Genomic DNA, 21,184 nt, shown 5'->3' with positions numbered 1-21,184 from the left:
GGCCCCTGAATACCAGCATCTCTTAAGGAGATAATGCCCCAGATGCCTGGCTTCCAGCCAGTCAGTGGGAACAAACCAGCTGGAACAGGTGCTGGTATAATGAGGTCAAAAGATGTGCTGTGAAGGAGAGCCCACCATCCTTCCTGGGCTCAGCACCCTTCTGGGGGCCATAAGAACAAGCGGGCCCTAAAAAGGGGAGAGGACTCCAAATCAGAGAGCCATTAGAGAGTACAAACTTCCTCTCCCAACACCAACTGAGACCCAGAATCCATACACCAAGGAGAAGGAGCCATTCTACAAAACACAGGCCCTGTTCTGCTCCAACCCATCTTTCAAACCAGTGAAGGTATCTGCTTGGTATAGTTTTTCAGGACTTCCCCAAGTAGAGCTGAGAAGCCATGAGTTTATACCTCTTGCCTGCTTCCACCCTTTAAGGAATGTAATATGACTTGCTTGGCTTCTCTCACTGATGCCTCCCCGGCATCCAGGCCCAGGCCCTGTTAACAGGCCGCTTTAGACCTTACCCCAGGCCTCTTCTCAAAATGAAGTTTCTGATCTGGCTTGGCTGGCTCTTTTTAAAGAGACACTCTCTCTCATCTATGACATCTCCTTTTCCATTATTAGATGGCTAAATACCTTAGACTCTACACTCTGTGGTCTTGGGACTTGTTCAGTAGGTAATGATGCCTCTGCATGCAGCCAGGATTCAAAGTGTCAGAACAGACCAGGGCCATCAGTTTCACTTTCTCTTGGCCTACTTATAAAGTAGCCTCTCCCTGTGGCTGCCCAAATTCCTAATTCCCATTCTTTAAAATTAAGCTCAAGTTGGGGGGAGGGACAAGGTAAGTGTAGGGGACTAAGAGGTATAAACTACTACGTATAAATAAGCTACAAGGATGTAGTGTATAGCACGAGGAATATACCCAATATTTTATAATAACTATAAATGGAATATGATCTTTAAAAATTGTGAATCACTATGTGGTACACCTGAAACTTATATAATATTATAAATCAGCTATACCTCAATAAAAAAATTCAAAATAAAATTAAGCTTAAAGCTTACCTCTTCCACATAGCTCCCAACTTAAGCAAAAAGAAGCCCAAACTCAAAGTTGTCCCCTCGCTACCTAGGGCACTGCCCCTCTCCTATAGCTGTACAGACAGGAAAGTTTACCCTTTTTATACCGTGAGTCACTCGGACAGAGATTCATGTCTTCTTTGTACTCAGTAGGCAGAGAGAGACCTCAAAGCAAAAGAGACCCCAAGATCTAGGAAAAGAGGTGACTTTAGCCAAAGGTCAGGAAAAAACTAGGGCCGCCTTCGAGGATCCTCAGGTCATATATGTCCTCGACCTTCCAAAGTAACCCTCCCAAGGTGGTTACTGGGATAGGTCTTTTGATTAAGATAAAGATAGTCAATCTAAAATAGCAGGGTCACGTAAAATGAGCCAGGTTCTTGGAAACGTTCTAAAAGTATGTTGAAAGGAGGAACCCCTGGATGAAAAGAAGATCTGGTGGATGTCAAGAGCCTAAAAGAAGTGTTAGCGAGGAAGTATCCAACATGGTCCAAAAGACAGGGCTGACCTAAAAAAGAGGGCACATTTCCTGTTTGGCAGGCACATAGCAGTGTTCCAATAGGCCTGATGAAAACACCTCTTAAGGACAGCTGACTCTCTCAGGACTGATCCTGTATTCATCAAGCAAACTTCTAATTTTAATTACATTTTCCACTGACTCTGATACCAGGAAGTTACCAGAAAGCATCAGGACAAGCACTGGGATCTGCATTGAAAGGACAAGTCCTATTACAAATCTGTACATTTAACATCCTGGTACACATCACCCTCCTGTGTCCCTGAAGACCATGATCACAAGAAGTGCTGTTAATTTGACTTTCCAGCTCAGGGAACTGAGATGAGACACTAAGTCGTGATTCTCCACCCAAGAGCAGTAACTCCCACAGGCCCAGGTGGGAATGCCACGCCTGCCTGATTGATTTTAACTCAAAGTTGAGTGTTCTGTGGCATGCTCTGTCAGAAAATCCAGTGCTGGCGGGATGTGGGGAGGTCACGTTGCTTCAATCAAACAGGACATTTACCACCTGAGTCCCTTTACTCAAAATCAGAGAAGCCACAGTCCCTAGGAAGCCATCTACAAAGCCATATATTGGGAGGACGCTGCGCATTTCCTGCCACACAAACATTCCCACTAACCCCAAGACCAGTGAGACCTTATCCAGACAGAGGCCATGAGATCAAGATGGATGTCTCTTCTGATCCTGCCCGTATACCTACAGCTCGAAAGCCTCAGTGCTACACAGACCTCTGCCTGCCTGCTGCTTGCAGTCGTGCTCCTTGCGTGGCGTTCAAGGCCCCCCGCAATCTGCAGCGCTTACATCACACGGCCCACAATCTGCCGCCTACTTGCTATTCCCCAGATACGCCCTTTCCCTGCTTCTGGGGCCTTTGCTCATGCTGTCCCTTGTTCCTCCCCTTCAACTTCCACCGGCCCAAATCCTACCTATCCTTCTAGGCCCAGTTCACCAGTCACCTCCACCATGAAGGTTTCTCTGGACCTGAACTGGCCAATCAGGTAGCCACTGGCTGCGTGTGCCATTTAATTCATTAAAATCAAGTTCAAAGTAAAATTCAGTTCCTCACTTGTACTGGTCACATCCCAAGTGTCCAAGAGCCCAAGTGGGTTAGGGGCCACTGTCCTGAACGGCAGCTTGTAGAACATTTCTGTCATTACAGAACATTCTACCAGACATGCTGCTGCAGCCCCTCGCCCTTATCTTTCCCCACTGAAAAATCACCCCGTACCTCCTCATCCTTCACAGTCCCACAGCACTTTGTAATCTTCTCTTAGCACCCTGCCTGTACCTAGGTGATCATGTACTCATCTTTCTCCTCCATGGCATTAAAAACCCCTAGAGGGCATGGCCTGCATCTTACTCAGGTTCACATGGAAGCCGTGTGGACCAGAGCCCCTCGCACACTGTAGAGGATTAAAGAAAGCTGTGGTTGCTGAACTGAATTCAACAGTGTCTCAGGAGCTTCGTCCAGAGTCCACTGACCAAGTTCCCAGATGGGGACACATAACTTTCCACAGCAAAATTCTAATAGGTGCTAAGAGGTCCAGGTCTAAGGTTCCTGAAAGAGGCCAGAATCTTTGTTTTCCTATTCCCCTGCAATCCACATGGAGGTTGCAAGCAAATGACCAGGACTGGGCTGCTGGCAGTGAAGCTAAAAATAGCCATGGAGCCAACAGAAAGGAGTTAGCAGGACTTGTTGCTAGGGAGACCGTCGCAGAGAGAGCAACCAAGCAGGGAGAAAGCGTCAGACCTGCACCCAGAGAGCAGAGGCCATGGTGGGAGGGGGGCCCTCAAAGTTGACAGGGGTCCAAGGATCCCACCTAGAGATGTTCTGCCTTCTGGCAGCTCCTGACTAATGCTCTAAGTGGGGCAAATGTTCCCCCGTCCCTCAGTAACCCATCTCCATGGAAACCACCATTGCTGGGGTGAAGTACCAGCCCCTGGAAGGGAGGCCTCTGCCTGGAGCTGGTTGTTATGGCAACATCCCCCCCCCACCCTGTCATTCTCTCTCTCCTGGCTTCTCCTGTGGGGAAAAGGTGGGGGCCAGGTCTTGGCTTAGGCAGCATGACCAGGAAACACCGGCTTCCTGACAAGAGTGACCTACACGGGGCTCTTCGGAAGCTCCCGGGACCCCAGAAGGGCAGTCAGTCCTAAGCACAGGGTAGAGCTTCCTTTCCTCCCCCTAAGGGCCTCACAGGTCATCTTGCCAGGAGAATCCCAAATTCACTTGAGTTCATTTGTATCAGGATCACCCAAAGAGGTTTTTAAAAATACAGATTCTTGGGCTCCACCTATGGAGATCAGCTGACTTAGGGTAGGGCCCGGGAACCAGTTAAAACCTCCCTAGGTAATTCTGATACCAGCCAGGTGTGGAGACCACCAGGGGCCCTGGCTGTCCCTGTTACAAATGAGGAAACAGGCCTACAGGGGTCTGAGCCCACCCAAAATGTCAGAGCCACTGACTGAAGAGGAAGTCTTCTGGAGGGAGGAGGAGGAGAAGGTAGAAGGAGACACAGAGGGAGCTCCTCAGCGCACATGTCTGCGGTGAGCTGCCTCATCTCCTGCTTCCCCTTCAAACCAGAACACGCTGTTTCTGATACTGGACTATGATTGAAAACGGAGCCTCTCAACAGACGGCAGAAAGCGGAAGGTAGTGGGGCTGGGCAGTCTGTTGCCCGGAGTGTGCAGAATGGTGGCAGCCCAGGCAGATGATCTGGGCTGAAAGAGAAATCCATCCTCCTTTGGAAGGAAAGCAAAAGGGTCACCATGGCAACTGCAGCATGCCAGCCCGCTTGGGCTCTGTGCCATCCCCAAACCTGGGCCCAAGAGAGGCGTAGCTTTAGGCAAACGTCATGGGGCAGGGGCAGCCCCCCCAGCCCCAACTGCCGCCAGTCTGGTTTGAGAACTGTAAAGAAGCTGTGCTTTACCCTGAAGCCGACCTCTGAGTCTGCCTGAAACACACTTCCACCCTTGGATCCAGGCGCACTCGGAGTCCTGAGCACCTGCAGCACGAGGCTGGGGAGGACATTGAGGAGGGGGAGGAGATGGTGGAGGAGATGGCCTCCACCCTTCTGTTACGCACAGCCTAATCGTGTGCCCAAGACCCACCGCACACGAAACCACAGCCCTCATTCAAGACAGCATGCAATTAGATGGTAAATTATGTGGTAGAGATGCTTTCTCCACGTGCTGAAGGAAATCCGAGGTGGCGGGATCAGTAAAGACAGGAAGACACGAGGGAGGCTGAGCGAGGGTGAACCAGCACTGGGCCCAACCTCCCGGGTTTCTCAGGCGGGAATGGCCAGCTCTTTGGGGGCATCTGCAATCGCATTAGCTTCCCAACAGAAGCACAAGCACAGCTGCACGCACACTTGTTAGGGAGGGGCGCTGCCTGCGGCCTGCTCTATGATCCACTCACTCACAAACATTCTTCTGACCCAGAGAGTAAAATGCAGGCTCCAGGAGCCACCTCCTAGCTGCCGCTTCGTTTCTCCATCTCTGCAAGCCTCTATGTCAAGCAGCCCTTGTTCCTCCCTGGCTCTGCCATTCTCTCCCCGTCCTTGTTACACTTCCGTTATGGGGTATGCTTGGAAGCCCTACCCTGCCAGATCTGCCATTTAGGCTCCTGCAGGTTGAGCTGCTATCTCCTTCCTGACTGCGCTTATCTGCCTTCTCTTTCCCTGCAGCTCCGGGTCTGCTCCTAAGGGGAAGGCTTCTTCACAAACCCATCTCCCTCCCCCTCCCCTCATCACTTTCATCCCCTAACCCCGGGCTGCCGGGTGCCCAGCTCCACCTGTGAGTAGTGTGCGGGGTCTGGGCAGGGAGCAAGGGTGGTGGTGGCGGTGGCTGCAGGTTCCCAGACCTCACTTGCCCCTTGCCAGGAAAAAGAACAGAAGGGGCAGGATGTGAGTCGAGGATCACAGCTGATGACAAGACTTTCAGTAAGCGCCTAGCTTCTTTGGATCTTAGTTTCTTAATCAGTCTAATGGGACCACAAATATCTGCTGAATATTACAGATAAGATCAAAGGAAGTCAGGAGGGCGTATCATTTGAGAGGTGGAAAGAACCTTATGGCAAGTTTGCTTAAGCACATGTCTATATTGTCACTCTGCTTTAGAAACTTGACTCTGGAGAGAAATGTTAATTTTATACCTAGGGGGTGTGGGTCAGAAGGAACCAGGTAAACCTGAACGGCCAGGGTTGCTTTCTCCCCTCCTCCCCCACCCCATCTCCAGGCTCCAGGGGTCAAAGGGAGGGGCCTCAGGGACCACCATTCAGATTCAGGCATGCAGACCCTCTCAAGTTTCAGGGTCCAAAGAGAAGACCCAGGAGGAGCCCAGCGGACAAGCATTGCCATAAACCATTGCTGAAAACAGCAGGAACGCCTACCATCTCCATCCCAAAGGAAAAATTTGAATTCCTGTACCAAGTCCTTTCCGGTCTTCTCCCCCCACCCATGTTTGGAAATGGTCCTTTAGCTCAGCCAGCCTTAGAGCCCTGGCCTCTTCCTCAGCTCTGTGTTCAAGATCTGAGAGTCTCAACCCCTCAACGCTGTATTTTAGAATCACTTGGAGAGCTTTAAAAATGACCCATCACTAAATTCCAGATGTAATGAATCCAGAGCGAGGGGCCCAGGCAGCGGAGGTTAAAAACAAAACACCCAGGTGATCCGAATGTGCAGGGAGACCCTGGATGTGGGTGACGAGGTGGTAGGTGATACGATAAATGCATCTTTGGGGGTATCTCTTCTGTGTCAGATTTGGTTTACTTCGAATCATCCAAAGCTTAGTGGTTCTCAAATTTTCACAAGCCCCAGAACCATCTGGGGACCTGACTAGAAAATCAGATTTCTTAGAGATCACCCCAAAGTTTCTGCCTTTAGGTTCAGAATAGGACCTGGGAAGGTGCCTTTTCAATGCACTGGTGATTCTAATGGAGTAATATACAAACCCACCCAATAAGAAACTGAACTCTAATAGCATCCTTAGTATGTATGAAGCAGGTCCAACTCAATTTGTTTTTTGTTTGCCCCATAAAGTTGCCTTTTAAACAGTATCTAGATTCAAATATACAGGAGACTGCACTGTTTTATCCCTATTTTTGTTTAATCCATCAGAGTTGGATGTGAAAAATTAAAATATACTGCCCCCCCATTCATTGACTAAAGAGTCAAATGGCATCTGTGAAAAGTTGTTATTCAAGAATGGCAAGTCAGAAAAATAGTAAAACACACACACACACACACACACACACACAAACACATGGCATGCAGTTGGCATGGGAGAGTGTAAATTGAGACATGGAGGACCAGGGTGGCCAGAGACCTGATGGGAGTTAGAAAGGGCTCCAGAAATAGGTGAAAAGGGGGCCTTTAGTGGTCCTCCAGTTGGTTCTGGAACTCCTTCCTGGTTGCCAGCTGCTCCCAGAAGCCCTACGTCCCTGTCCCTCCCTGCCCTGGTCCTTTCAATCCAGGGCTGCCCTCCATGCCTTGGGCTCTTCCCTCCCTGCTCTCCAGCCTGCACTTGCCCTCCTGGTGGATGACTCCTGCATGCCCACTAACCCTGTCCTCAAGGACAGCCACCTTGCTGCCTTCTCAAAAGCAGCTTGTCCAAAACCTAACTCAAATGTCCATTCCTCTGAAGAGAATATGTCCATGTCCTTGAGGTAGGCAGAGAACTATTAGAGATCACACACACTAACCAATAAAAGAAAAATGCGGTTAAATTGGACTTTATTAAAATCAAAAGCTTCTGCTCATCAAAATACATCCTTAAGAAGATCGAAAGTCCATACCACCTTCCTGCCCCAAACCTGCTCTTCCTCCAGGATTCCCTACCTCTGATAATGAGCCCTCCCCCCAAATACCGGGCAGGTGTCTCCCTTGCCTCCAACCAGACACAAGCTGCATCAGCTCTATCAAGTCTGCCTTGCATGACTTGGACCCTCCATCGAAACCAGATGTAATGCCCTCCTAATTGGTCCTTCTAACCCTCCCAGCTCTGGGCCCCCTGACAATGCTGCCAGGGTTATTTTCCCAAGATACACATCCAAGTCTCTCATATTCCAGCTCCCTACAGCACAATGAAGCCTCCATTTCTCACTATGACAGGAAGGCCTTGGATGATCTGATCGGACCACCTTCCTTTGCAGTTTTCTCTCTTTTTACACTTCCTCCCCAACTCCCATACATGGTGACCAGATCTCTTGCTGTTCCCTAAACAATCCAGAAGCTTCATGCCTCCTTCACTTGGCCCTCAGTGGTTCTTTTCCCTGAAATACCTTCCTTATTTATCCCTACTGGGTTTCTCAAAGGACACCTCCTCCAGGAACATTTCCAGGAGTTCCCCCAGAAATTCCCTCGCCCTCCTTTGTGCTCACCAGACTCTTGATGCCGGGAGCCCAGAACAAGCCCCATGCTCCAGTGGCATGAAAGGTCACAGGAATCCCCCCGCCTCCTCCACTAGACCATGTGTGCCCCTGGAACAGGGACTATGTCCAGCTGTCTCCTCCAGCACCAGCACGGTGCTGTGTGTATTTAGTAAATACTAGTTCAAGCCTGTGAACTCCTCCATCTAGAGCACTGGCTCCTTAACAGAGTCACAGAGTCGCAGAATCCAGCTGACCCCCCGTGCCTGAGCAACCCTGGGACCTCCTTAACACATGAAGCAGAGAGAACAGCACCATTGTATCTTCTCTGTCTGCCTCAGCCAAGGGCTTTGAGAACACAAGGGCCTCTAAAAGTTGAATTAAATATGCAGGAAATCTTGATGTGCTCTAGACCTCAAGCTCCCAGAGGATTTCTTGGACCACCTACCTCAGGATCCCACTCAATGCCCTTCCTCTACTGTCCCTGTTGGACAAACTCCTGTCCCAGTGGTGGTGGGCCTGCAAGATGTCCCTTCTTTGGCCAGCCTTCCTGGGGTCCTTGGGCAGGGCTAGTTCACTGCTCCCACGGCCCCTCTCCTCATATTTTTATCACAGCTCTTACTGGGTTGCAGCACTCACCTGCCTACCTCTCGCAGAGGAGGGTGGCATCCCAGGGTGGGACTCTGACTTTCCTTTAGATGTGTTTTTTTAGTTTCTAGAAAATGTAGGTACACAGTAGAGACCCAGATGCATAGGGAGTTTTCTGAAAGACTGAGCAAATACTTTGTAACTCTCTAAAATAATGAACAAATGAGTATGTGATTGATGAAAAGGAAACCGGTGGTAAAGAGCAGACCTAGGAAGATGATGAAACCACGGCAGGGAAGTGAGTTCCTGAGCTAAGGAAATGCCCCAGGAAGACGTGCATGTCAGACTGGGGTGTATTTGCAATATCATCTTTTTAGAGATGAATTCAAGCCCCTCACTCACCTAGGCCTCGTGTCTAAAGATGAGCAACCATCTTTCTGATCCTGGCAGAAAATGACAGAGGAAGAAAAGGGGGCCATCATGGAGAGGAAATGAAAGCTAGACTCAAGCACAAGACATGTGAATTTTATGAAAGTTTTTTTTTTAAAGAATCTTTATCAGGATGCTTTATGTATGTGCCTCTTAAAAAAAAAGTATATATGGGAAGCCTGAGAATGCATTCAAATATTTACTGTAGAATGAACGTAGGAGGTCGTATAGGAGACAAAAGGAGCTACAGATCATGGTTCCAGTCCTCCTTCCCCCAAATCATGAAATTTCAGAATTTTGGGGGTCGTCTGGTCTATTTGTGTCACATTATGAACAAGGAAACTTAAGCGTAGAGAGGAGAAAGGCCTCCTCAAATTGATCAGGGGCAGAGGCTGAGCCCAGCAAGCAGGCCTCCTGAATCTCATTCCTTTCATTTAATCCAATTTCACAACATCAAACGTACGATCATGAGAAAACAGTAATTCAAGGGCAAGGGCTCAGGACCAGATGAGTGGAGCGGGAGGAAGTGGGGGAAGGGTCCCCACGGTGAAAAGGACCCAAACCTGGCAAGACCAGAAGCCTGAACACCTGCAGCCGCAGAGGTGGGGCAAGGTGGCGCTGGCCTGGCTGAGGGCTGGGCCAGCCGGCTCCCTCCCACCCTATACTGTATTTCCAGGGGAAGCCAAAACTGGAAACCAGGAAGACCCGGTTCTAGTGGAGCCATTTAGGTGCAAAACAGAAGCAGCATGGGATCTGGAGTCCAGTTTTGCCCAAAGGTTTCTCTACAAGGATATCCACATGGCTCTTACCTGCTTACCTAGGGGTATCTTAGCTTCCTAGTAATAAAATAGGGATAAAAAGTAGTTGTCATAGGAACTGTGGATAATACACCTGTCAAATGACAAAAATAATTTAGTAACAAGTTTGATGTCATTTATTCAAGGGAGAACAATCCATGGACTGGGGAGTATAGTGCCTCACAGGCAGAGGAGCACTCTTTGGGCTCCAGGGATTTTGGGCAAGAGTGAGCTACAGAGAATGCTAGAAGACGCACTGCAGAAACAGGCCGTGACTGGCTAGGAGATATGGGGTTTCCTTATAAGGCAGCAGGTCCTGTTTCCTAGGGGAAGATGAGCTAACTACACAGAGTTGGAGGATCATGACTGATGGATGTTAGGATTCCTTGGCAGGATTCCTATACTGCAGACTGACCTAGGTTTAGATTTGTGATGTGGGCCGGGCCACTGGGGTGGCCTCCATTTTGTGAATCCTGATAACACAAATTTATCATCTCTTAGGATTGCGGTGAAAGTAAATGCTCCCAGCACAGTGCCTGGTGCTCAGTAAAGTCCCACCACTTTGGCCTAGTCCAGGCTTGGCCATGGCTGCTGCTGAATTCAGGGCAAGTTACTACCGCCCAGCCCGCCACCATTTTCTCACTGCTAAAAAGTTGGGGTTGAAGTAAGAGTTGTTCTCTCTGCACCCCCAAGATGGAGTGTGCAAACAGCCAGTCCATTTGAGAGACAATGGGGCACCTCTATGATGACAATTTCACAGCCTGTCCTAACTACCAGCCCTGGAAGTCACTGCTGATTACAGGCTGTCAGAGGAGTCCCTTTAAAATGTGTTCAGCCTTTTGGCAAAGTAAACTTGTTGTGCCTGCTCCAAATGGCATCATTTCCTTGAAGGGGGATGTTGTTACTGACGCTGTCCTGCAAGAGTTCAGGTTTTCATTAGTTTATATATGGTGAATAAACAAGGAATGTCTGCCAGTTGGAATCCCCGAAAATTGCTACGCAGATAGTTTGCTAATAATTTGGTTTTAGTCCTCATTGGTCTACTTTGCGTTGCCGTTTCTCACGTCTCCTGTACTTAAAACCCAGGAGATCACGCTTAATTCATCTCCTTCTTCCCAAAACCCCCAGCACAAGGCCCCCTGACACAGTAGGTGCTTAGGGATTGCTTGTTTAATGGAAGGAATTTAGCGCAGCAGGAGATGACCCTCCGGACATTTACAGGCTGTCCTTCCCAGGCTGACAGGAAGCATGGGCTGTAGAGACTGCAGGGTTATAGAGCAAGAGGAAGCAACATTTGCTCATCTCACAGAAGCAGCAGCACAAACGGCCAACAAACATATGAAAAGATGTCCAGCCTCACTTATTATCTGGGAAATGTCACTTAAAATCATAACAAGGTACCGTTTCCCACCCATTACATTAGCACAATATTGATGTTGGCAAAGGTGGAAATCTCATACCCCGTTCATGGGAGCCTAAATTGGCGCTGCCTTTTTTGGAGGGCAATTTGGCAGGTTGTATAAAATGCAAAATACGCATTCTTTTCAACACAGTGTTTCTCTTTCTAGGTATCTATCTTAGAGAAACAGATGTACAAAGAGGCATGACCAAGGATGTTCGCTGTGCAGTGCTTGTGCAGTAAAATACTGTAAACCACACAAATGTCCACCAATAAGAGAATGGTTAAATAAAATTGTGGTAATCCATATGGTAGAATAAAACAGTAATTACGTGGCTTGATTGCCCAGACTTATTGTAAGTGAAAAACCAAGCTGTAAAATAAAACTACAGTGTGGTTCTATTTATATAAAAAAGGAAAAGAAAAAAAAAGCAACTGTGAAGCAAAATTATATCTTTACACACACACATAGATGGATAGAGAAAACCATGTTGTATATACACCAAACTGACAGCATCAGGTACCTCCGGTGGAGGAATTAAGATCATTGAGGGAGGGATAGTTTATGTTTTGGGTTTTTTTTCCAGAACGTATTTGTGTAAAATCAGTTTTCAGAAAGTATCCATGTCTTGGGGGAGGGTATAGCTCAAGTGGTAGAGCACATGCTTAGCATATACAAGGCCCTGGGTTCAATTCCCAGTACCTCCTCTAAAAATAAACAAATAAACAAGTAAACCTAATTACCTCCCCCCAACCAAAGAAAAGTTAAAAAAAAGGAAAAAAAGCATCCATGTCCTCTTACATGCTAGCCCTGTGCTCTAAATGTTACGTATACCTTATTAACCCACACAACTCTGAGATTAGAATTATTCATTCATTCATTCAGCAAACCTTTACCAAGTACCTCCTGAATTGCCATTGAGGAGGTGTCTAGAGGGCCTGCACTGAACAAGCTCAGGTTGGGCAGAAGCAGAAAATGAACTGGTGAGTGCTACTCTCATGAAGATGAGACACGCACAGGAGAGCAGAGCACAGCCAGGTCTAGCCACAGTGCAGGGACCTCAGCTTGGGGAGGGTAAGTGATGCCGAAGGGGCCATAACCAGCAAGTGATTGAGTCAGCATCTCACTACCAATTAAGAGAAGGCTATGCTGTCTGCTGGGCAGCCTCTGGGGAGGGGAGGGGGTCTGAGTGCAGGAGGGAGAGTGGAGGGAAGGAGAGGCTGTGATATTTGGACCTCAGATTACTTGTTATCAGTATTTATCAGTTATCAGATGTATGGAGCATCTAATAAGTCTAAGGATGCATAAGTCCCTCCCTTTGGGTTGGGAGCCAGGAAAAGGACCAGCAGGACATGGGACCCTTGCCCTGAAGTAATTTACACTCGGTTGGGTGAAGAGATTAATGAGAGTCATAACATCACCCAGCCATAACTGAGTCCTAAAACCACAAGCAGTGATACACACTGGGAATCTGCAGGCCGTCTGGCTCCATGACTGTTTCAGCTGTTTGGCCTCCGCACGCCTTCTTCTGCCTTGCCTTCTGCCTCGCCATGCTGAGGGTTAATGCAATAACACCCGTGAGAAACCCCTCCTAAGCCTAAAGTGCTCCCACAGGGTCATTTTGTTCTGAAAATAGTTAGAAAGAGGAGCTGGAACTGCCCTCCTTTGGCAGGAGAGATGCCTCGCCTCTGCCATCCCCGCCACCCAGGCCTGGGCCAGCCCTGCCAGACCAAGTAAGGTTCTCCTTGGCTCAAGCACAGCAGAGGCCCAGTGGGAGCAGCAGGAGAACAGGGTAGAGAAGACTCGAGCACTGCCTTACCCAGAGGAGCTTGCCCAGTTCCCCGGCCCCATGCTATTCTCCAGGTACGCCTGTCAGCACCCCTGGAAACCAAGGGCTTGGGCCCAAGCTCCCTGAGAAGGGATCCCATATTCACCTACCTCCCAACTGCTTAGCCAACCAACAGGTATTTGTTGAGCCTGCTCTCCCTGCCCAGTATCATACTGGGTATCATGGGAGAAGACATAATGTGTAATAAAGAGTTTGTGGAAAATATTCTACAAAATATAATTGAGTGCTAAACCTAACAATGTTAATAGTAAGGACTAAAGGGGTGCAGAGAAGGGAAGAGGGCAATGTGGCCTGGAGAAATTCTGGAGAGCTTCCTGGAGGAGGCAGCAGCTCTTAGATTCAACCTCGAAGAATGGATAGGGGAAAGCATATCAAGAACAAAGGCAGGGAGGAAGGAAGTATAAAGGGAAACTGGTACCTCACAGGGGACCTTCCTATTAGAGGATGGTAGAGAAGTGGGGTGGGGCCATTGTGGAAGTCACAGTGAGGGTCAAAGCCTTGAGAAACAGAGGATTTCTGACATGATGGGGAGACAATTTAGAGCTATTGCTGGTTCTATAGCAGGGCCTGGTCATGACTGAAGCAGAGTTTAATCCTTAAAAGGACTAGTAAAGAGGCGCAGAGAATAGGAGATGGAACAGACTCATGATAGCGTCCCAGCTGCAGCAGGAATTCTCACTTCAGCCTCGGAGAAGGAGGAAATGCCCTATTTCCTCATCCACTTATTTTAAATTTCATCTATTTTATGATATTCTAAGTCTTCTTAATTTTTTTTTTTTTGAAAAGCCTGGGGAGGGAGGTAATCTCAGATGGACAGAAGCGTAAAGAGCAGACCTCACTCAGTAACTGTGGACTGACTGACAAGGTGGTCACAGGAAAAGGGAATTAAGCTGAGGGGGAGGTTTTGAGGGAAGACAGGTGAGGCATGTGGACCAGGGAAGGGAAAGGTGCAGACTGGAGTCTGGTGAAGCCCCACAGCAGGGCACACAAGCCCTCAGGCCCCGCCCTGGCCCCACGCACCCTCCCAGCCACCTTCCTGCTGCTCTGAGGGCTGCACTCACACCCTGCGCTCCATCATCTGCCACCATGAACTTCCATTCATGAAAAGGCCATGTTTTCTTGTGCCTCCAAACCTTTGCACATGCTGTGTGTCTCTTTCTGTAATGCCCTTCCCCCTTTTCCTAAATTCAAGTTCATCCCTTAAAAGCCAAAAGTCACTCCTTGCTGATGTGCAGATGACCCCAGGCAGAATTATTCTAAACTCCTTGGTGATGATCTTCGGGAGGTGCCCAACTCTTTGCCCTATCATGGGACAACCGGGAATCCCCTAGGCTTCCGGTAGCTCTAGTTTCTTATATGGTGCTCAGGCAGGGAGGGTTCTGGCAGTCAGCTCAGTGACATGCCTGCAGCAACTTTAAAGGGCAGGTCTTACATTCTGAGGTTTGGAAATGCTGGGAGGACCTCCCAGTAGCATTGCCTGGGAAACAGCTTGGATTCGGCAGAAGAGGACGTGTCTTTTTTGGGAGGAGGGCGGGCAGTAGGATCTATGAGAACACGTAAGTGGTTAAGGGGATCAAGACTGACCGAGGGCCGGGGGCAGAGATCTGGGAGTGACACAGTTAAGGGACAGAGGAGGATCCTGAGAAGATGCAGTTGGAGGAAATGGGGAAGAACCTTGGGGACAAGCTCAGGAAGGCCGCTGAAGGCAACTAACAGGAGACTGCAAAAGGAGGACGGATTTCTGTCCCCTTGGTAAGCCACCTAGAAAACAGCCTGATGACGAAGGTTACTGCTCTTTAGCCTGATGGGGACTTGGGAATCTTGAAAGCCACCTGCGTTTATCCAATATTCTGTTTACGTGCAGCTAGTCCTCCCTAGCACCTTAGCAGAGCCCAAGAGAGGTGACTGTGGTCTTTGGGGCCAGGCCCCACATGGCAGTAGGAGTCTGAATTCAAATCCCATTCCAGCCCCTTTCCTGTTCCCTGGGTGAGCTCGAGGCCAGAACGTGACTCAGCGGCCCCAGCCCCTGAGTCTGAAGTAAGAGGCTCAGGGGTTGTAGTGATTGTACCAGAAGCCGTGGAATTCTTGAGTTGTATCATGCGAATAAGGAACAGTCTACTAGCAGAAAATATATTCCGTGTACAAGTCTCTACATCTCAAGTCACACATCCCTAAAACATTTTAACTAAATCACCTTAAAATTTTTTTTCCTGTTCTCATGCTCATTGATGACTTTTATTGGTTGGGGGAAGCAGATACCAAAGGTATCTTTTTTCTTTTCTTTTCTTTTGGGGGGGGGAGGAGTAATTAGGTTTTTTTATTTATTCTTAGAGGAGGTACTGGGGATTGAACCCAGGACCTCATGCATGCTAAGCATGCGCCCTACCACTTGAGCTACACCCTTCCCTCATAAAGGTTTTTTTTTTCCCTAGAAAAGCTTTTAATGGTTGTTGAAGCTTGGCAATAGGTAGCTGGTGGTTCACTATACTAGTCTGTCAGTCTGTGTCAGAATGGGTTTACTTTTTTTTTTTTAAGTCTTTTTAAATTTTAAATTGAGAAAATGTACCTATTATCTTACTTTTCCCTGTAAGCTGAGAAAAGACTGCTCTTTTTTTATTGCAGCTGAGGGTAGTCCTCCCTATTGCTTCTTCAAGGGAGCACAGTCTGAGGATCACCAGATTTCTAGAAGCTTTTCAAGGTTAAAAGTCATTACATCTAACTTCTGGCTAAGGGAGAGCAGAAACACAGACCACACATTAACAAGAGGTCAAAAAGCAAAGCCCTTCCCACAGGCTACAGGGGAAGGAGGTGCAGAGAGTGAGCGAAACAGGGGCAGAGGAAGGAGAGAACAGCCCCAGGTCATCTTATTTCCATCCCAAAGACCACACTTAATGCTCAGAGTCAAGTGCCTCTCTTCTCCTAGACCTTGGACAGGCTGTCCCTTTTCCAGGCTCTTCCAGGAGAGAAATTTCTGCTTTCCTAGATCCCAAAGGAACTGGGAACAATCAAGTAGCCAAACCCCTGCCTTGTTCTGAACTTTCTCTAGAGCAAGCTCTCACACAATGCAAACAGGGTAACGCCTTCCTCTGCAGGCCTGGGGTAGAGACAAGTGAGAGTGAAGGTGGAATGCCCCAGGTGGTGGCAACAGACAGTGACCTCGTCGCCCTCCCTTCCTGGTGCCAGTAGGTCAACATGCCTTCTCTCTACTAGTCAAACATACAGGCGAGCAGCCCCACAATGGTGCTCAATGGACTGGTTTCACCGACCTCCTCTCACTGCTGAAGCCCTCCACGGGCTGGCATCCACCCTCCCTCCAGATCCACACGGAAGCGTGCTACCTCCAGGTACAATAGCATGTCTCAATTCAGCCTCCACATGCATGGCTGGGTGGCCACTCTCTCCTTTCTGAGACATGGCTCTTCTTCCCTCATCTTCCTCCCAGGCCCTTTCTCAGTCCCACTGCTGCTGCTCCCTCTCTCCACTTAGCCATAAATGTTTGGTTTCTGTGGATGTAATCCTGGGACTCTGTCTCTGCTCTATCCCTGTCTCCTAGGTGAGCTCAGCAGTGTTCGTGGACTTTACAAGCCAGGTTCTGCTTCTGACGCCCTCCCACTTTTGTATCTGTAGCCTGGACCTCCCTGTGCCCCAAGCTCCAGGCACCTCAGCATCTCAGACTGAACTCAGGGCCTTGCTTGTGCTGTTTCCTCTGCCTCAAATAGTCTCCCCGACCCTACAATTCACAGAGCCAGCTCTTCTATTTCTGTAGGTCTCAACTTAAATGCCACCTCCTCCAAGAAGCCTCTCCTGACCACCCTACCTAAAGCAGGCCTCTGTTACCCTCTATTTCAGCCCCTTGTTGACTTGTTTTCTATCTGTCTTCCCCATAAGAATGTCAGCTCCATGAGGGCAGGGATTATACATGCACAGAGCCTGGGACACTGTCTGGTTACACAGTAAGTGTTCAATAAATGTTTGTTGAAAGAACAAAGGAACTAGTTACTGCTGGAAACTGATCCAGCAGTTCCCTGTAAGTGCGAAAGGTGAAACTGAAGGGGAAACCGAGGCCCAGCCAGGGCCTGACAACAGCCGCAGACAGCGGCTGAAGCTAACTTCCAGTTTTTTGGGTCCATGGGACGGGCTGGGGCCCAGGCCAGAAGGCACCTCACCTCCCTTTTCCAGCGTGCCAGCCACTCGTCCCGCTTGCGCTTGCTGATGTAGTAGGGGTCCCCCGCCTGGAAGGTGAGCCGCGGCATGGGCCGCTGGCGGAGGCTGGACTCCCAGCCCAGGCCACCCCGCAGCCGGCCCCGGGAGCCCTAGGACAGAGATCACAGAGACACACCAGCATTAAGGTGGGCACAGACAGCCCGCTGCAGGGTTTGCTCCTCCTGGAGGGGAAACTGAGGAGGCACTCACCTCGAACAGAACACAGGAGCTCTGACTCCTGGCCAGAGATGCCAGCCCTGCAAGTGAGGGCCAGGCCCCTGTCTGGGCTGGAAAAGTGAGGGATGGATGGTGGGACGGGGGGCAGGACATAAACCAGAAGGGGAGGTGCTCGGTCCTGGAGGGGGACCAAGCCAGCTGCCTTGCTGGGGTACTTCCAACCTCCACACCCACTTCCTCTGCTCCTCACAGCATGACACATAAAGAAGGGGACGGGGGCCACCTCGGGCTCCCCTCACACACACACACACTCGCCACAGTCGGTCAGAGCGGTGGCTTTCTTCTCCTAGAATCAGGATCCACAGAGCCCCTGGGGGTTGAGGAAAACACTTGCCTCCATTTTCATGGACTCGATGTTGGTCTCCTTCTGCTCTTTGCCTGTGGAGAGGGAAGAACAAAGGGACCGTCGCAGAGTTACAGGGATGGCTCGGGGGCCTCGCCTGGTGCCTGGGCTCCCTGTCTCAGGGACAGAGCTTCTCCAACTGTTTTGAGCTGTCCCTGAGTCAAACCTGATGCCCACCGCACGCCAGACACCACGCTGGCCCTGAGGACTCAAGAGCACAGCCAGGGCAGAGACAGGACGAGGGCAGGGTTGGAGGCCCGAATCCGAAAGAACAGAAAAGCCAAGGCTGTGGTTGCTGGCCCACTGAGTGCCTCAGCCACACAGAAGGAGGTCTAGACATAGCCCCTCTCGGCTGCTCCCAGTCAACAGAACCCCCTTCCCAGAGGAGAGGCCAGACTGCACAGCCCTTCCAGCCCTGGAAGGGAGTGCTGCCTTCTATGTGTGGGGTGTGGCCAAGATGATCTGGGGGGCGGTGGGGCATCAGGCGACTGGAGTAGGACTCTGCTGAAACAACTTCGTTTCCAGGAGACTGTCTCCTCATCTCGAAAATAAAGATGCTGGAGATGGTGTCTAAAGTGCTGCTGGAGCTGTGGTTCTAGCATGAATTATCTGCCTCTGCACCCCATTCTCAGGTCCCTGAGTTCAGCCTTTATCCTAGAAGACTTGGATTCCAGCCGTCTCCATGTGACCTGGGTAACTTCCCCTGGTCTTTTCCTCACTGACTCAATGTAGATAACCCTTCTAAAATCTTAAGGTTACTGAGAACATTAAGTGCCCAGAGCAGGGCTTGGCATATAGTGAGTTTTGTTCCCCTTCCCTAAGACAGCATCTCCCTGCTCCTTTTCCCAATAGCTCCTTAATGGGCCCTGATTCCAGTTCCTGGAAGGGAAGGCTCCCCTGGGGGCTGAGCCCCAGCAGTACTGCCTTTAAAGGGGGCCTGAACTCTCCATCCTTCTCCAGGCCCCAAGCAGGAGGGCAGTCACACTCCAGAACACTCCCGCGCTCCTACCAGGGTCCTCTGCATCTCAGGGTCCTCATCTCTTGGATGCCCCTCCCAGGCCCAACACAGCCCTGGCCTGGCCTGTGGGTTGGGTTAATTAGACCTTCAAGCTTTCTGTTGGAGGACAGGGCGGGTGAACCTCCTCTCACCTGGGCCCCAGAACTCTTTTGTCTGAAGCCAAGAGTATTGAGCTTGGGCCCAAAGCAGGAAGGTCACTAAGGCTGGCTCAGGGTAGCTTTGGGGGTGGGGGTGGGGGTGTGAGGGGGAGACAAAGAGCCCAGAACGGAAAAAACAGCCCCTCCTGCATCTCCTGGCTCTGAGGCGGAAACCAGCCACAGCATTGAAGGTCTCTGAATCCTCAGCCCCCAGAGAGGATGTTTCTTTCTCCTCTCTCACCTGGGGCTCTGCACTGGGTTTTTGCGACCCGGAGCCCCGGAGTGGGGTCGGAGAAGGCAGGGCCAGCAGCTGCAGGATGGTCGGCAGGGAGGTGTGGACCCCGCGGGCAGGGAGGAAGTGGGGGTGCATACTCGCCAACGCTGTGTACGCGACATGCCTTTTAAGGTATGTCTCACCGGACTTTGTCTCTTCCTTTGAGCTTCCTTTAGGTCCTCTTGATTCACTACAGCCAGCTCCCAACTTTTTCTCCGGCCCCCTGGAGCCCGACTCCCCCTCCTGCCCTCTCAGGGCCTCCCTCCTTCCCGGGGGTCCTCCCTCCTCTCAGACCCCCACGTTCCACCCGGTGAGGCTTTGGGCTGCCAGGAGGGGGCGCCCACCCTCAGATCACGCAGCAGCCCAGAGGTCTCCTGGACCTCAGCCGTTTCCTACAGGGGACCTACAGGCAGTTGGTTTATGGGGATTCATTTATTCATTAGAATGAAAGAATATCAGGGATGAAGGGAACTGTGGCGAGGACAGAGTACTCGTCCAGCCCTTAAGTTTTGCTGATGGGGTATTTGTCCAGCCCTTTGACAGAGAAATAGAGGCTGGGGTGCCGTGTGACTTACTACCAGAGCTGAGAGCAGATTCCAGGGCACCTGACTCCCCAGGCAGCTAACTCATTTTACACTGCACCACCCTGATGTCCCCAACCCCTTCCTTATACCCGGCCCCCATATTCCCCCAAACAGAATTACTTTTCCTCGTGTGGTTTCTAACTAGCATCCTTCTGGAATTTTCTTCCAGACAGACTCTGCGCAAGCCCACTTGAGTGACATCACACACACACTTTCCAGCCAGGCCCAGCAAAACAACAAACTGGGCTGCCTCAGAATGCAGCACTTTGTCATGAGTCAAGGAGGGTCAGCTGCTCTCTCGACACTCCCTCTGTGGTCCATCTGCTCCTGGCCCAGACCCAGGGTCACAGGCTGGCCAGGTGGCTATGTGCCTTCCAGGGTGGCCCTGGCAGGCTTGGACATGACCCTAGGGCATCTCAGGTCCTGGGGGCAGGGCAGGCCAGGCCAGGGTGCTTCTAACACTTACCTGTTGGTCTGAGGCTATACTCCTTCAGGGGTCACCCCGGATTCCCTCTAAAATGAACCCAGATCTCAATGACAGGGCGGAGGCCAGGCTTATCCCAGAGGACAGTCACTAGCCCAGTACTGTGTGCTCAGTCTGAGCAGAGAGGGGATTTGTGTTGATCCTAATCTGGTCCTTCACTATTTGTACAGTCTTGGGTGAATAACTTAACCTCTCTGAACCCTCAGTCCCATCTGAAAAATGGGGATAATATGTCTTTCTCAAATGATTACAAGGATTAAATAAGAGAGTTACATAAAGAGCAGGACTTCTCAAAGTTTAATGTGCATCGAAATCATGAGGATCTCTTTCAAATGCACGTTCTAACTCAGTAGGTCTAGGATGGGGCCTGAGATTCTGCATTTCTAACATCCCAGGTGATGCCAGGTGATGCTGCTGGTTGATGGACCATTTTGAGTAGCAAGGATATAGAACACTCAACGCGTAGTCAATATTCAGTAAAAGAAGGCCACATTACCATCGTTACTACCCTCATCATGATGGCCCTAATGCTAGGAGTGTAGGAGCAGTTCCAAGGCCGCCACCTGCCTGTCCAGGTGGCTCTTGCCCTTATTACTCATCATCTCCCCTGTCCCTCCTTTCTCCTGGCTGTACTATCAGAATCTGGGGCTCCTACGTGTACACAGAAAGGTGCCCAGGCCAAGGCTGCCTTAAAGTCCTCCATTTTTCCTGCATAGGAATGAATGAGAGGGGTTCCGGGAGAGATGTGCGGGGCCTCTGAAAAGAGCTCTGGAACGAGAGGAACTGAAAGGAGACCACGGCCAAGTCACTTCCTCCCCCGGGGCCAAGTCTCCTTTCTCCTTGGAACCAAGCAGCTGAGTATGCGTTCTGTGCGGCTG

At 50.1% G+C, this 21,184-nt stretch overlaps 1 protein-coding gene across 1 annotated transcript in view; it reads right to left on the bottom strand.

Annotated features, from left to right (window-relative positions):
• The window catches only part of DNMT3A (DNA methyltransferase 3 alpha), a 96,933-nt gene that overhangs the window by 18,618 nt on the left and 57,131 nt on the right, over positions 1–21,184 (bottom strand). The window contains exons 5-6 of the mRNA XM_064494693.1: positions 17,801–17,844; positions 17,193–17,339 (exon numbers count right to left, since the gene is read on the bottom strand). Coding sequence (XP_064350763.1) covers positions 17,193–17,339; positions 17,801–17,844 — 191 coding nt within the window. The remainder of the gene's footprint in view (positions 1–17,192; positions 17,340–17,800; positions 17,845–21,184) is intronic.

The sequence above is a fragment of the Camelus dromedarius genome, chromosome 15 (genome assembly GCF_036321535.1).
Source record: "Camelus dromedarius isolate mCamDro1 chromosome 15, mCamDro1.pat, whole genome shotgun sequence".
Classification (NCBI taxonomy): Eukaryota; Metazoa; Chordata; class Mammalia; order Artiodactyla; family Camelidae; genus Camelus; species Camelus dromedarius.
This window is presented reverse-complemented; position numbering and strand designations above follow the sequence as displayed.